Source organism: Parasteatoda tepidariorum, chromosome 5 (genome assembly GCF_982258835.1).
Source record: "Parasteatoda tepidariorum strain Cologne lab strain chromosome 5, Ptep-v5.0, whole genome shotgun sequence".
Taxonomy (NCBI): Eukaryota; Metazoa; Arthropoda; class Arachnida; order Araneae; family Theridiidae; genus Parasteatoda; species Parasteatoda tepidariorum.
Genome location: NC_141759.1, coordinates 97,254,157 through 97,268,346, shown reverse-complemented (window position 1 = coordinate 97,268,346; position 14,190 = coordinate 97,254,157). Strand labels below are relative to the sequence as shown.

Here is a 14,190-nt window from a genome sequence, read left to right as displayed (position 1 = left end):
TAATTAAGAATTATAAAATGCAACGGGGCAAAATAATTAATTATACACGTGTCCAGAGATTTTGAAATTTGTCTGAACTTTTATTTTACTGATTTGCATATTTGAGTAAAACTTAAAGAACTTAACGACACTTTTCAATCGCTTCATCGCAACTCTTTTAAAAATATTTAAATCAATGGAACGTGAGATAGGTGTCAAATTTATTTGCAATTAAAAATAAAAATACTTTTTTTAAATGTATACGAATTAGAAAAAGCTTTATTTCGATTTGCCGTGCTATTTTAAAACGCCATAAGATTAAAAATATATTAAAAGTGTTTTCAAGTTTTTTTCGTCGAAGAAAATTAAAAACCTTCATTTTAAGTGCTTTACACCTTAGGGCAATGAAGCTATGATTTTAAACTATATATATAATCTTCCCATAAAAAATTATTTTATCTTTAAAACGAACAAATAGTTTAAACATTTTAACCGATATTAACTTATTTCAAAGAATACTAATTTAGCGATATTTTTTAATCTAGATTAAAATTGTCATAATCAATTTATAATTCTAAATTTTGGCAAATTTTTGGAACTTCAAAATGTAGAGAAAACATGGAAAAATTACAAAACAATAAAAAAAGGGAAAAGGAAATTAATAAAAATCCAGAAAATAAAAGATGTTATCTTTTCATCAGCTCACACGATCATATGCGCAAAAAGGAGTGCTTTCTAACATTGTATCAACATATCCAAAGCAAAATATATCAATACAATAGTGTGAGGAGCACAAAAATTTACAAAGAAATTACAACAAATAAAATAGAACACATTAAGTAAAAATATCACGCTAAGACAGAAAATAAAATCTAAAGAAAAAAAAAACAGAATAAAATATAAAACGAAATCTATAAAGTGAGTAGTGAATTCAAATGAATTTACATGAATTATTGTTTCTCTTAATTTTCTTCTTTTTTTTCCTTTTTGTATTTATCTATTATGCTATATATATATATATATATATATGGGTCATTCTCACAAAAACAGTCATTTTCATGTCCCCAGTATATTTTATGTTTGTTTTACAACTTACGAAAAAAAAATTTTCAGGGAAAGTGTCCTTCAGAATGCAAGCTAACAAAAGAATAAAAATAAAATTATCGATTTTTATTTTTTATTGATTTTAGGTAATAAAAATATACCAATATGTCATTCCCTCACTTGTCCCCACTGCTGATTTAAAAAAAGAAAAAAATTGTTTCTGAAATAAAAATTTTTTTTTTACAAATTTGTGTTTTTTATTTGAGAATATTGAAATATAGAATTCAGAAAATAAATTTTAAATTTAATTTCTGATAAAAATATTAACACAGCACTATTTTAAACTTTGTCCCCAGTGTTTTGCGTCATTCCCTCACAACAATGTTCTTATCACCTGCAATCATCTTAGAATAAAAATATTTTAATAAAAACTTCAGAAGTTAACAACTGGCATCATAGAACAAAATTGCAGTATGTTTCCATCTTCAACTTAAAGAAGCTTTGCTGTGGAATAAATTTGAATGAATCAAACCGGGTAAAATTTTTTACATTTGTCATTCCCTCATGTCGTTTTTTAGAGTAAAATAAAATACAACTTCATCGAGAAAGTGGATAATTATATGTTGCTTTCTTGTATGAATATAATTGTATGTGATTGACTTCAGAAATTAATAAAGCCTAACTGTTATTTTTAAATTTTATTGAATTCGTCATTCCCTCACTAGTGTATAAAGTGAGGGAATGATTCAAGATGAGTATATTATTAAATTTGTTTTTGTTCAATCGTGCCAGCCAATTTTATTTCCCAAACCTGTAAAAACTATTAAATATATAAGACTAAATTATAATAAATATTCGATATACTTAGTATGTTATCATTTTCAAACTTTAGGTAGATGTAACTTAGATAAAAACATGTATTAAAATAAAATATCATTCCCTCACTATTAGTGTCAGTCCCTCACTTTTTAAATAGTGAAAATAATTAATTTACTTATTAATTAATTTGAAAAATAAATTAATAAATTAATTTATTAAACTAATTAATTTATTTATTAAATTAATTAATTAATTATTAATTATTATAAATTAATAATTATAAATTAATAATTATAGATTAATTATTTAAAAAATTAATTAATTTAAATATTAAGTATAATTTATAGGATATATACTTTCTTTATAATGCCATTACATATTTCTATTAATATAGAAAGTTTCAGAGCTTTTTATTCACTTTACTTTTTTGGGATTTTATGAACTGAAAAATGACAGTTTTCGTGAGAATGACCCATATATATATATATATATATATATATATATATATATAGAGAGAGAGAGAGAGAGAGAGAGAGAGAGAGAGAGAGAAAGATACATAGCCGTTGTTGAACAGCCGACCCAATTTCAAGTTTGCGACTATCATCTACGTAGCCTTGGAATTTTGAACCCAATCCAGAAGACAAGGAAAATCTTGGATCAAGTATTGGGAGATATTTGCCCTCGCGAAGGACTTATTGATGGAATTGAACCTCATGTGACATGGAGAGGAAAACTACGAAAACTTCCCACGGCTAGCCCAAGGCATGGAAACCTTATCCCATGATCCGTCTACCACCTACCACTGAGGATATTTTTACGTCAGCCCTGTGGTCAGTACGAACCGGATGGATGCAGAATTCGTTTCAAACAGCCATTGCTGGAATTCGAACCCGGGAACCTCATGGGAAGGTCGAAAGCTCCATTCCTCGGGCCACTATGGTTCAATGCAGTGTTGTTTTAACTTTTTAAGAAGTGAGAAATTAAATCACAAATGTTTTTAATTTTCTCAAAACTGGCTGTTTTTTCATGTTTTGCACCACTTTCAGAATGCGCATAGATAATAGATGAGAAAAACTTGACTTACCAGTCGTGTCACAAACTCAAAATAGTTACAAAAACATATTATTCGACGCAGCATATTAGTCACAAAAAAACGTTATTTTTATGTTATAACAGGCCAATTGAAAAGTTTCTTAAATACAGAAATAGAAGATTAACAGATAAAAAAAAAGAAAAACTGAATGATCAATACAGTTAAAACTGATGAGTAGACAAAACTAATTCCTCAAAAAAAATGCATTTCTGCAACAGCCCGCTGTTGGCCAGCGTGATCATGGAGATGAAAACCCCACAATTTCGCGTGACCAACGGTTGGATTGTGGCAATGTAGTCAGTATCGCGTACAGGGCGTACACGCTACGTGGATTTCAAGCTGCCACTGAGGATAAAATCAAAAGTAAATGAAAAACAATTTCCTTGAAAGAAAAAATATTTAAATTAAAACACTGTAAAAAATACCCGTTTTTTTACCGAATTTCTCTATATATTTGACGGTTTAAAGCTGTTTCATTGACAAAATGGTTTTTCTCTGTTTTCATCCTGATCATAAACAAATTAAAATTGTACCATTAGTTCAAACTCTAGTTTTTACCGTGCAGTTTTGCATACAGCACTGTAACATTATTTTTTTACAAATCATTTTACGATTATTTTCTTTTCTTCAATTATTTTATAGTTTTGCACATAATATAAGTAAAACTACATTATGACTTTATTTTCAAATTGATACTCTACGCCATTATTATATGATACTTCCTTAGATATAATTTTAGATATAAGTTGGCAAACAATTTTGCATGGGTAGACCACTACAGTTTTAAGAGCTTTCACACTTAAGTACTATTTCAATATATAAGATTTTTCAGATGAAAACAAATTAAAATTTTTCTTCATACTGAGACTCCGAGCTGCAGTAGCTCAGGGGACTAAGCCCTCGCCCCCCATGAAGGGACTCAAGTACGAATCTCGGAGTTGACCAAGTAAGCGAAAATCGGATTATTAGATCAAAATGTATTCTTAGTCAATCATTTTGTCTACCTTAGTATCATTTTGACCACCATAAAATAATGCCAAAAATAGTTTTGCAAGTTCCGAAACCAAGCAAATTAGATATTAAACACAGTCTTCATGGATATACCCCCTTATTAATTAAAACAAATATTAAAACCATGTTTATTAACAAGTTTAAATGCTCATGCAAGCAAGGTCTAATAATTTCCACTTGTTTTTTCTCTTAAAAATACAAAGAGTAATGTAATTAATAAAATATTTTCAATTTCACACGATGAACAGAAACCACTTCATCTTTAAAACTCCATGCAATACAATTTTATTAATCTTTTTGAAAAATTTATTTTATTTTTTCAGCCATACATGTGCAGTAATTAGTGTGATATACTTTGAACGGAAAATCATTTTGTGCACTAAATTCAGTGTTACAAGTTCATTTTACGTACAAACCTATGACTCGTCATTTTGCAAATCAATAAATAAAATGAATCGGTGTCTTATAAATACTATAACCCAAAACATCTTTCAACTTTCCCAGCAAAATGTCTCTAAGTTTTTCAGAAAAATGGTTTTTAAGGACATCTTTATTGAATGTGCTTCCAGCTTGCATAGACGGAGCATCAGCGATGGTATGTGCCACCTTAACCGTAATCTTCCCCACATTATTGATTTTCAAGTCCAGCATACTGGGTATGTTATCCTTAACTGTAGTCGTGATTTTGACGTCAAGTCTTGTATCATCTACAAGAGCGACGATGTCAAAGGCGGATGTTGTGTCTCCGTTATGTGACTCGGCAGTATACAAGAACTTAAGTCTGGGAAATCCAAGATAGCAGATGAAAGTTATGTTTGAAGATCTCAAAACTGGATGTGAGCAGTCGTGTATACGTTTGAGTTTGGTCAGATTATCCAGATGACCATCCCTGAGTAGTAGATAGTTGTCTGTTGCGTTTGAAACGTACACATTATCTATGCGATCGTCGGAGATGGAATCTTTAAAGCTTAATTTGCTGTATTCGGCCTCTAACTGAAATCTGTTTTCTAGAACACTGCCGATGTAGCTGTTTGCATCTTCTTTGGAATGAACGAGCTCCCCTGAAAATAATTTATTGAAAAAGCATATATTAAACAAAATCCAATGCACTGGGGAAAAAATTTAGTGCATATTCATCAAAATTTGTGGCAAATACTTTACACCAAAGAAGCGCAGTGAACCACCGCAAATAACCTTTGTTCTTGGTATTTTATTATATCAAGAACCAAGGATAGTTTATTGAGCAGTGAAACATCAAGAATGTTTTTAAATTACTTGGCGTAAATTAGTTGTCCCCATTTTTAGTAGTCAGCAACACTAAACTTTATAATTGCTGTAAGATATGATGCACACATTGTAAAAAATTTATTTTCCCTTTACACCAAAAATTGTGGCAAATACTTTACACCAAAGTAGTGCAGTGAAATATCACAGATAACTTTTGGTTTTTTAAAAATTGTGGCAATTGTTTACACCGAATTAGTGTAAGGAAACACCACAAATAACTTTTGGTTCTTGGTATTTCACTGCATCAAGAACCAAGGATAGTTCCTAGAGTAGTGAAACATCAAGAATATGCTTTGTATTACTTGGCGTAAAGTAGCTATCACCATTTTTAAAATTGGACAGCATTAAAATTTGTGACTACAGTACGATATGCTACGCACACCGTAATAACCTTTTAACGTGTATTTGCCACCATTTTTGGTGTTGAGGTAAACTGAATACATTTTTAAGTACGGGTCTGTAATAAATGTACAAAAATATATAAAATTGACAAAATAACAGTTGTTTAAAAGAATTAGTGCAAAAATATTGCTAAAATTATACTTGTTTTTTTAAAAGAATTTTTTTTGCAATGAAGTCATAAATTGACTCCATAATTGATGATACGGCTATCGAAACGTACATCAATCTTGAACCTTCGGAGCAGCTTAGTGGTATCACCATCTTCAGCGACTGCAGGTCTGCCTTACAGGCCCTCAAAGGTACCTCAAGCCTTGTCCTGAATATCATAGAACAACTTGGACAACTTCAGCGTCTCCGGAAAAATTGCTTCTTGCAATGGATTCCCGCCCATGTGAACCTAGAGTTCAATGAAATAGCTGATTCCTTGGCTAAAAATGCCAGAGATCTAAATCAAAATTCAATCCCAACCACGTTGGCAGATGCAAATGCTTATGCAAAGTCAAGACTATTCACCCCTTTAAAAATCAAAGCCCACGATCAAATAACTAATCTTGACATCGATAGGAAGACAGCCACTACTCTCATCAGACTAAGAACAAAACATCATAAAAACATGAAAATTTCTACAGATAAGACTAGAAAATATCAAAACTGTGGCAACTGTCTTAATGTGGAACTGACACCATATCATGTTTTTAACTGCCCTGCAGTCGCTGCAGGCCTTCACCTCTTAAACTACCCCACAGAAGAGGATTTGTATTCTTTTAATGCCATAGAAATAACAAAAACTATTCAAGCACACCATGAATTATGATTCAATAGAGGATACGACACCAATCATAATTGATGATTCATAATTGATAAATTGAAACCATAATTGATGAAATCATAAATTGACCATGAAAATATGCGCTGTGAGTAAATAAACAAACAAAAATAAATAATAAGAAAAAACTAACAGTGAAAAAGAAAAGAAGAAACTATGGCTACATGCACTGTATAAAATTTAAATTTACCTCAATACTAAAAACGGCGGCATTTGTAAACCGAAATATTTTACAGCGTATAAGAGTCACTAAAGTTATTTTCAAGATGCACTATAAAGTTTTAATCATTAATTTAGGATGCATACATACACTAAATTTAAAAGTAAAATTAGTTTGCTAATCAAGCATACGCACAGCACAAAGAGGATACAGGGATGAATTTGAACTAGGCCTAACGGAGCAGAAATGAAATCTTATACAATTATAGATACAATTAACAAATATTTAGAAATTAAAATTTTTAAGTAAGAAAATTGTCAATGAAGATAAAAGTGTCAAGGGCGAAAACGTCATTTAAAAAATATCTTTAGTCTTGAGAGCAAAACTATTTTCAAATTTGAAATCTGCACGCGGGAATTATGTAGGTAGGTACTTTATTTACGTCGCAATAGATGGCTTACTGGCGAGTGTCTGGGTAACATCCCTGAGGATGATCCGAAGATATGCCATCACAATTTGATCCTCCGCAGAGGAGATGGCTTCTTTGCTTTGGTAGTTCCACTACCTGCATGCGAAATTGAGCACTTTACGGTAGAACACTTTAATGTGGACCGATACCGTACATCCTCGATTCCTACGCAGGCTGATCAAAGTGATCACTCACTTGATTATTGACCACAACCAATGATACTTGACTTCTGTATTCTGCTGGGAACCGTGTCTTTACAGCAGTCCACTGCGGGACCACACGAATTAGGAAAAATCAAGTATGTATTTGCATAAATGCAACAAAACATTTGTTCCTCTGTTTAATTCATAGAAGGGGACTGAAAATTCACCAAAAAAATTAATACAATATATAGCGAACGGGACATGATGCATCGGTCGTTTTAATGTACGAGTGGCTGTAACGGGAGTCGTACTAAAGAGTGTTGCGACTACAATGTGTTTAAGAGTGAATATAGTGCCACTAAAATATAGTTGGCATTAAAATAAAATTGCGTATATGGTATAGCAGTAGAAATTTATGTATTGGAAGGGTCTATTTTTTTTATTTTAATTTCGGCGTTGAACAGCCAACTAAATTTTTGGTTTGACACTAACGTTCAACTCCGTAGCATTGTAATTTTGAACCAATCCAGAAGACAAGGAAACTCCTGGATCAGTACCCTCTGATATTGATTTATTATGGGAACATAGAGGATTTCGCGACTCGACAGATTTAACGTACATCAGTCACCATTTACTGCACGGGGAGACTCCGGCCTCCCGGGATCAAACCCACGACCTCTTGGACATGGGTTCATGCAATAGGGTCTCGATAAAGAACGTTGACTGCAGTAATTTTTTTATCAAAAATTATTAGGAAAAAAACTGACCTATAAGAACATCGCCTTCGGTTGTAGTAACTTCAAGATCTCCGATGTCTAGGTCAAACTTCTCCAGAGAAAATGGCTTTTCCTTCATCCTCTCCATCATAAGTGTCTTCATCTGAACTTCAACCAACTTTTCGGTCAACGCTTTGAAAAACAGCGCGACGTTTGTCTTCGTCGGTTCTTCCATCCACCCTAAAAATCGCATCCCTTCAACTTCAAGCGTCATGTTACTGATATAATCCACATTCAGATCTTCTAAAATTGATTCTTTGCCACCGGCATCCAATGAGATACCAGTACTCAAAAACACCTTTGAAGTGACTCCCTCTCCAGATACGGCTTTGTTGATGTTTATTGCCTTCACGGAACCTGTGAAATTGAAAAACATCTTTTCGATTTCCAATTCGGCGCTCACTTTCAGCCTCCCTTGTTCGAATGACAGATAACAGGAGGACACGCGATGGAGGTTTCGTAGACCGCTTATGTATCCTTCTGTTAGCTTGGCCTCACCTTTGAAGTCAATGAATACAACCTTCTTGTGAAATGTTAAGAGACTCTCGTTGATTGGATGAGGGTCGAAATAGTCGCCATTTTCTTCCAGGACATCCTGGATCATTGAGTCGATGTAGTTGTTGCAGCTCAAGATTGCTTCTTTATAACCACCACCTGCTAAATTAAGAAAATTGTTTAATATTGCAATATTTTTTTTAAAAAATATCAGGAATTCAATTTATATATAATGTAAAATGTACTAAATTCAACATTGTGATTATTAAGGTAATCAATTAAAACAAGAAATAAGACTGGAGAACAATCTGTTTTCTTCTTTGTTGTCTGTTTTCTTCTTTGTTGTCTGTTTTCTTCTTTGTTGTCTGTTTTCTTCTTTGTTGTCTTTCTTCTTTGTTGTCTTTCTTCTTTGTAGACTTTTCTAATGGATGTTGTACATGCTTCACATTGCTGATTTCAAATCTGCAATCGGGTTATCTCCCCTAGCTACAGCTTATTTAATATTTTTTTAGTCTACAGTTATTACGGTTACTCTATCAACAGACTTTTAGTCTATTTTTTTTTATCTAAATTGGACAAGTTTAAAAGCCTTATATAGGTACAAGAGGGAATCATAAATGTTGCGACAAACTTATAAGGAAGTTAAGGTAATCAATTTGCTAAACTTACATGGAAAACTAAGTGAGTTATAGCACATCATGAGAATTAAAATTGTATAGGAACATATACCGGGAAATGTAGTCATACACCTCTGGAGGCTCTTCTCTATTAAGAATTGTTTATTTGTGTGTTTCTAAACAAGACAGATAAATAAGACAGCGCTAACATATTCGGACATGAGTTTCGATGCAGTTTTAATACTGATGATGTGAATTAACTTAATGTTACAAAATGTGAATTAACTTAATGTTAATGATCGCATAAATGTTACAAAGAAGCTTGTTGTAACATTTATGCGATCTCTTGTTGTATACAGCGTTTTTAAACTTGCGCATTTCCATTAAAAATAGACTAAAAATGATATTTAAAAAAAATATCTGCAGCTTTAGGGGCAAAACTAATTTCAGATTTGAAATCCCAACACCCAAATTAGGCAAGATATGTATGTATAAATGCAACAAAAAATGTGTTCCCCAGTGTTGCCATACTTTAAAATCTTATTGTTTACAAAGTAAATCATAGGTGTGTGACATTTATGAACAACATAGTTCTGAAGGAAGCAAAAAGTGCTGGAAATTTAAATCAATGGGCACACTGAAGAGCAATAGAATTAAGAACAGACAATGCTGTGCAAATTGTGTAGCATTGTCAATTTTCCGATAATGCTACGACTTGATTTTTCACTGTAAAAAATGCATAGAACATAATAATTGCTTCAGATATGTGATCAACTGCAAGTATTTATGATGTATGTAACGCTCTTTTCACGAACGATAGTTTTTGCCTGGAACGAAAATTTAAGTTTACACTTATTAACAGACTCTGTTACTACAAAGAGTTTCCGTAATAAGTGGTGCCTGACTGTTTGGAGATAATTTAAGAGAAAAAGGTATTTTTCATTATAGAAATGATAAAAACACGAGAGCGGAAGGAAGAATGCTATCTAACAATTTACGTAACACATAATTTGGAACTTTTTCATTTGGATCAGTTACGTATTCTGGAATTATTTTAGGAAACATATTGGAGTCAGGTGATATGTTTTAGGAAATGTTTTCGGGCTGTTAGGTGGGAGGGGAGAGTTCTGAATCCAATATGCTATTTTTAATGGTATTTTAGATTAGATTGAAGAATAAAAAATTTCATTCCCATTTATAGGGTGATTTAGTTGATAGATGAGTAGATTAATTCTTCTCTAGGTTGATTTTTTGATAGCATGATTTTAAATCTATTCTTGTTATGATTGATTGATGGAATGATCGATTGATTATTTCATTTCCAAGTTGGATGATCTATTATTTGATTACTTACACTACTTTTAGCAATGTTTCGAAAGATCTGAATGTTAAAAATAGAATTGAGTTTCTTAGCGCAGTGGTTTGATTCTTATGTGATTGTTCTTGTTCTAATCTAATTATAGAGTAATTTAATTGATAGATGAGTAGATTAATTCTTCTCTAGGTTGATTTTTTGATAGCATGATTTTAAATCTATTCTTGTTATGATTGATTGATGGAATGATCGATTGATTATTTCATTTCTAAGTTGGATGTTCTATTATTTGATTATTTACGCTACTTTTAACAATGTTTCGAAAGATCTGAATGTTAAAAATAGAATTGAGTTTCTTAGCACAGTGGTTTGATTCTTATGTGATTGTTCTTGTTCTAATCTAATTATAGAGTGATTTAGTTGATAGATGAATAGGTTAATTCTTTTATAAGTTGATTCTTAGATAGCATGATCTTAAATCTATTCTTGTTATGATTGACTGAAGGAATGATCGATTGATTATTTCATTTCTAAGTTGGATGATCTATTATTTGATTATTTACGCTACTTTTAGCAATGTTTCGAAAGATCTGAATGTTAAAAATTGAATTGAGTTTTTTAACACAATGGTTTGATTCTTATGTGATTGTTCTTGTTCTAATCTAATTATAGTGTGATTTAGTTGATAGATGAATAGGTTAATTCATAGGTTAAATCATAGGTTAATTTGATTCTTAGATAGCATGATCTTAAATCTATTCCTGTTATGATTGATTGATGGAATGATCTATTGATTATTTCATTTCAAAGTTGGATGATCTATTATTTGATTATTTACGCTACTTTTAGCAATGTTTCGAAAGATCTGAATGTTAAAAATAGAATTGAGTTTCTTAACACCATGGTTTGATTCTTAGGTGATTGTTCCTGTTCTAATCTAATTAACGAAAATTGAATTCCGTTACATTTCAGCCAATAAAAACCTCTGAAAAAAAGAGATTTTAATTTTATTAGAAACCATTAAAAGAGTTGGTCGAAACAGAACAGTTCCGAATGTATTCATCATCATAATCAAACAAAATAAAAACTTTCAGCTGATATGAAATGTTAAAGCCTGTCATTTTGGACCACATATTTTTGTCTCTCACAATACGAATAATTTTCCTTAAAAATAATGGGTATTACTCAGTTCTAGAACTAAGTAAATAGTTATATAATGGCTTAGTTACACAACACGGAGCTTTTGGAGCACTCTCCAAATTTCTTCGACTTTTGAGAATTTTATAGTTAAACGGTTGAGTTTTGGAATGATTCAGTTTGCAATTTTCCTGTGACATCATTATTTTAATTAAATAACAATTCTTTTATCAGTATTTGAAATAATTCAATCAGAAAAACAAACTATAAAAAAATTTAAATCCTAAAGAATTCTAAAATACAATTCAGGATTTTTACAAATTTAGGCAACATTGCGATTTGGTCATTTTAGTTAAAATAGACCAATAAAACTCTCAAATCCCAAATATATATTTTATACGAATTTTTATTTTGATGAAAAGTAGACAAAAAATATTGTCAGTGCAGCGTTGAAAGATACTTTGTATTAAAGTGAAAAGTTTTCTTTTCAAAACATTTGAATTCTATTCAAAAAATTTTATTTGTAACAAAAAAGGAAGGAAAGAATGTCTCCACTTTTATGTTGAGATAAAAACCGATTCAACTTTTCAGTTTGTTTTCGAACAGTATCGTTAAAACAGCTTGAAGTGGGCTCCAAAAGCTCTGTGTAGCAAAACTGATCCAATAGCAAAACAGTTAAAAAGAAGCAATATTTTGGTAATTTGACTTACTTTTGCGAGAGTTGACAACAGTCGCAACTAAATAGAAAATGGACAACAAAAGGAAAGGAAGCTTCATGGCTGCTTACTCTAAAAAATACGAAACAGAAAACTAGAAATATTTATTTAAAAAAAAATATTTAAAAAAAAAATAAGACACGGAAACAATCATTTTCCTACTTACTACGTGTATTATGTGCAATTTTTATAACTTTTGTAAGATAGTAACAGTTTTTCATGACAGTTAGGTGTTCGTAATCTTTATTCAGTGTCTTTTGGCACAAAATGACAAAATAAAGAAATAAAAGTTTTAAGAAAAAGAAAAGCGTTTCTGGAGTATTTTTTAATCACTATCGCTATAATTTTCTTATAACAGTAATTTCTTTATTTATTTATTGACATTTTGTGAAGTTTTCTGAAGTAGCAAAGTGATCCCTGAATGAAAATGAAGAACACTTATTAGCAAATAATATGAAAGTTTTCTGTCTGTTGTAAGATTGTAACATTTATTCATGACTTTTAGGTTTACTTTTGTTTTTCTTTTTTAGCCAGAGTCTTCTATGCCTTTAAAAATGTGATGAAAAAAAACACATTTTTACGGAATTAAAAACGTTTATAATCTATCTTTTTAATGTTTGAGAAATACTTATTGATTTTTAAAATTTTCATTTAAAGGGAAATATCTAGTTAAATTAATATATTATTTAAAAAAATATAGAGAGAAAAGGAGGCTAGTGTGTTCATTTTTTTTAAATTTGTCAAAAAACCACATTTAATATAATTTTTAACTCATGAAGAATTTTTTTAACAATAATTAAGAATATTATCTGCTTTCTGGTTCATATCTGGAGTTACCAAGCTGTTTTGTTTTTCAATAATAATAAATTAAAACGTCTGTTTTTGCTCACACTAGTCCTTCTATACTTTGCTAATGCGGACAAGTTATGGGGATAAGTGTAAAAAAACTTAGTAACTTATTAAGTTGCAATTTATTTCAAACTCATAAAAGTATATATGAAGCTAAAATACAATCAATTTCAATCCAAACTTTATAGGAGAACAAATATGGACATATATTTATTAAAATACTATTTTGTAATAGAGAATTTCATTATACTAAGAAAGACACTTTGAACGCATATCAATACATTTGAAAATCATTATTAAATTTGATTTATTTGATAGCATGAAACCAATTTTAAATTTAATCAATTTTAGCAGTCATAGTTTTAATATTAAGATGAAATGAATAGAATAGACGAAGTGCGTTGCTTAGCGATATATCCCTCTCTGGAATAATGGAAACAACTCATAAAAGAGAACACGGTACAGTTCGCTGATATTCTGTTCTAGTGTAATGCGTACCAAAAATTAATTCATCTATTTTGAATTGTATATTTTTTTGTAAAAACTTGATAAAACGTCTCCCTTATAGTTTCTTAAAATCTTATTATTTTTATTATAGTTATAGTTATTATTATTATAGTTATTTTTTTGTAAAAACTTGATAAAACGTCTCCCTTATAGTTTCTTAAAATCTTTAAAGGGTGAATTAATATATTAATAAATAGGTTCTAATATTCTAAGTATTTTACTTCATAATGAAAACACTAATTGCAAAGGTATATCATTCTACAAAATCATTCTGATTTATTCAATTAGTCTGATTCTGATTTGTCAGCATTATTACGTTAAAATATATGAAAGCTTTTTACTAAAATTTAAATGGAAATTGCCTTGTCAATAATACGCAAAATACACAGAAGCATTTTTACTAAATCTAAATAGAAAATTCACTTCGTCAATATTATGTAAAATATACCAAAATATTCTTACTGAAATAAAATGGTAAATTTGCTTTATCAATATTAGGTACAACATACGGAAGCTTTTTACCAAAATTTAAATGGTAAAATATG

The 14,190-nt window shown here is 30.4% G+C and overlaps 1 protein-coding gene across 4 annotated transcripts in view; it reads right to left on the bottom strand.

Annotated features, from left to right (window-relative positions):
* Positions 1-4,187: 4,187 nt before the first annotated feature.
* Positions 4,188-14,190, bottom strand: part of LOC107452524 (uncharacterized) — a 76,958-nt gene continuing 66,955 nt past the window's right edge. For 2 of the 4 annotated variants that reach the window (XM_071185163.2, XM_043044189.3), the window contains exons 2-4: positions 12,284-12,361; positions 8,001-8,666; positions 4,188-5,007 (exon numbers count right to left, since the gene is read on the bottom strand). In XM_071185163.2, the coding sequence (XP_071041264.2) occupies positions 4,385-5,007; positions 8,001-8,666; positions 12,284-12,350 (1,356 nt within the window). In that variant the 5' untranslated portion in view covers positions 12,351-12,361 and the 3' untranslated portion in view covers positions 4,188-4,384. The remainder of the gene's footprint in view (positions 5,008-8,000; positions 8,667-12,283; positions 12,362-14,190) is intronic. The other 2 variants (XM_071185165.2, XM_016069016.4) reach the window with 1 other exon arrangement.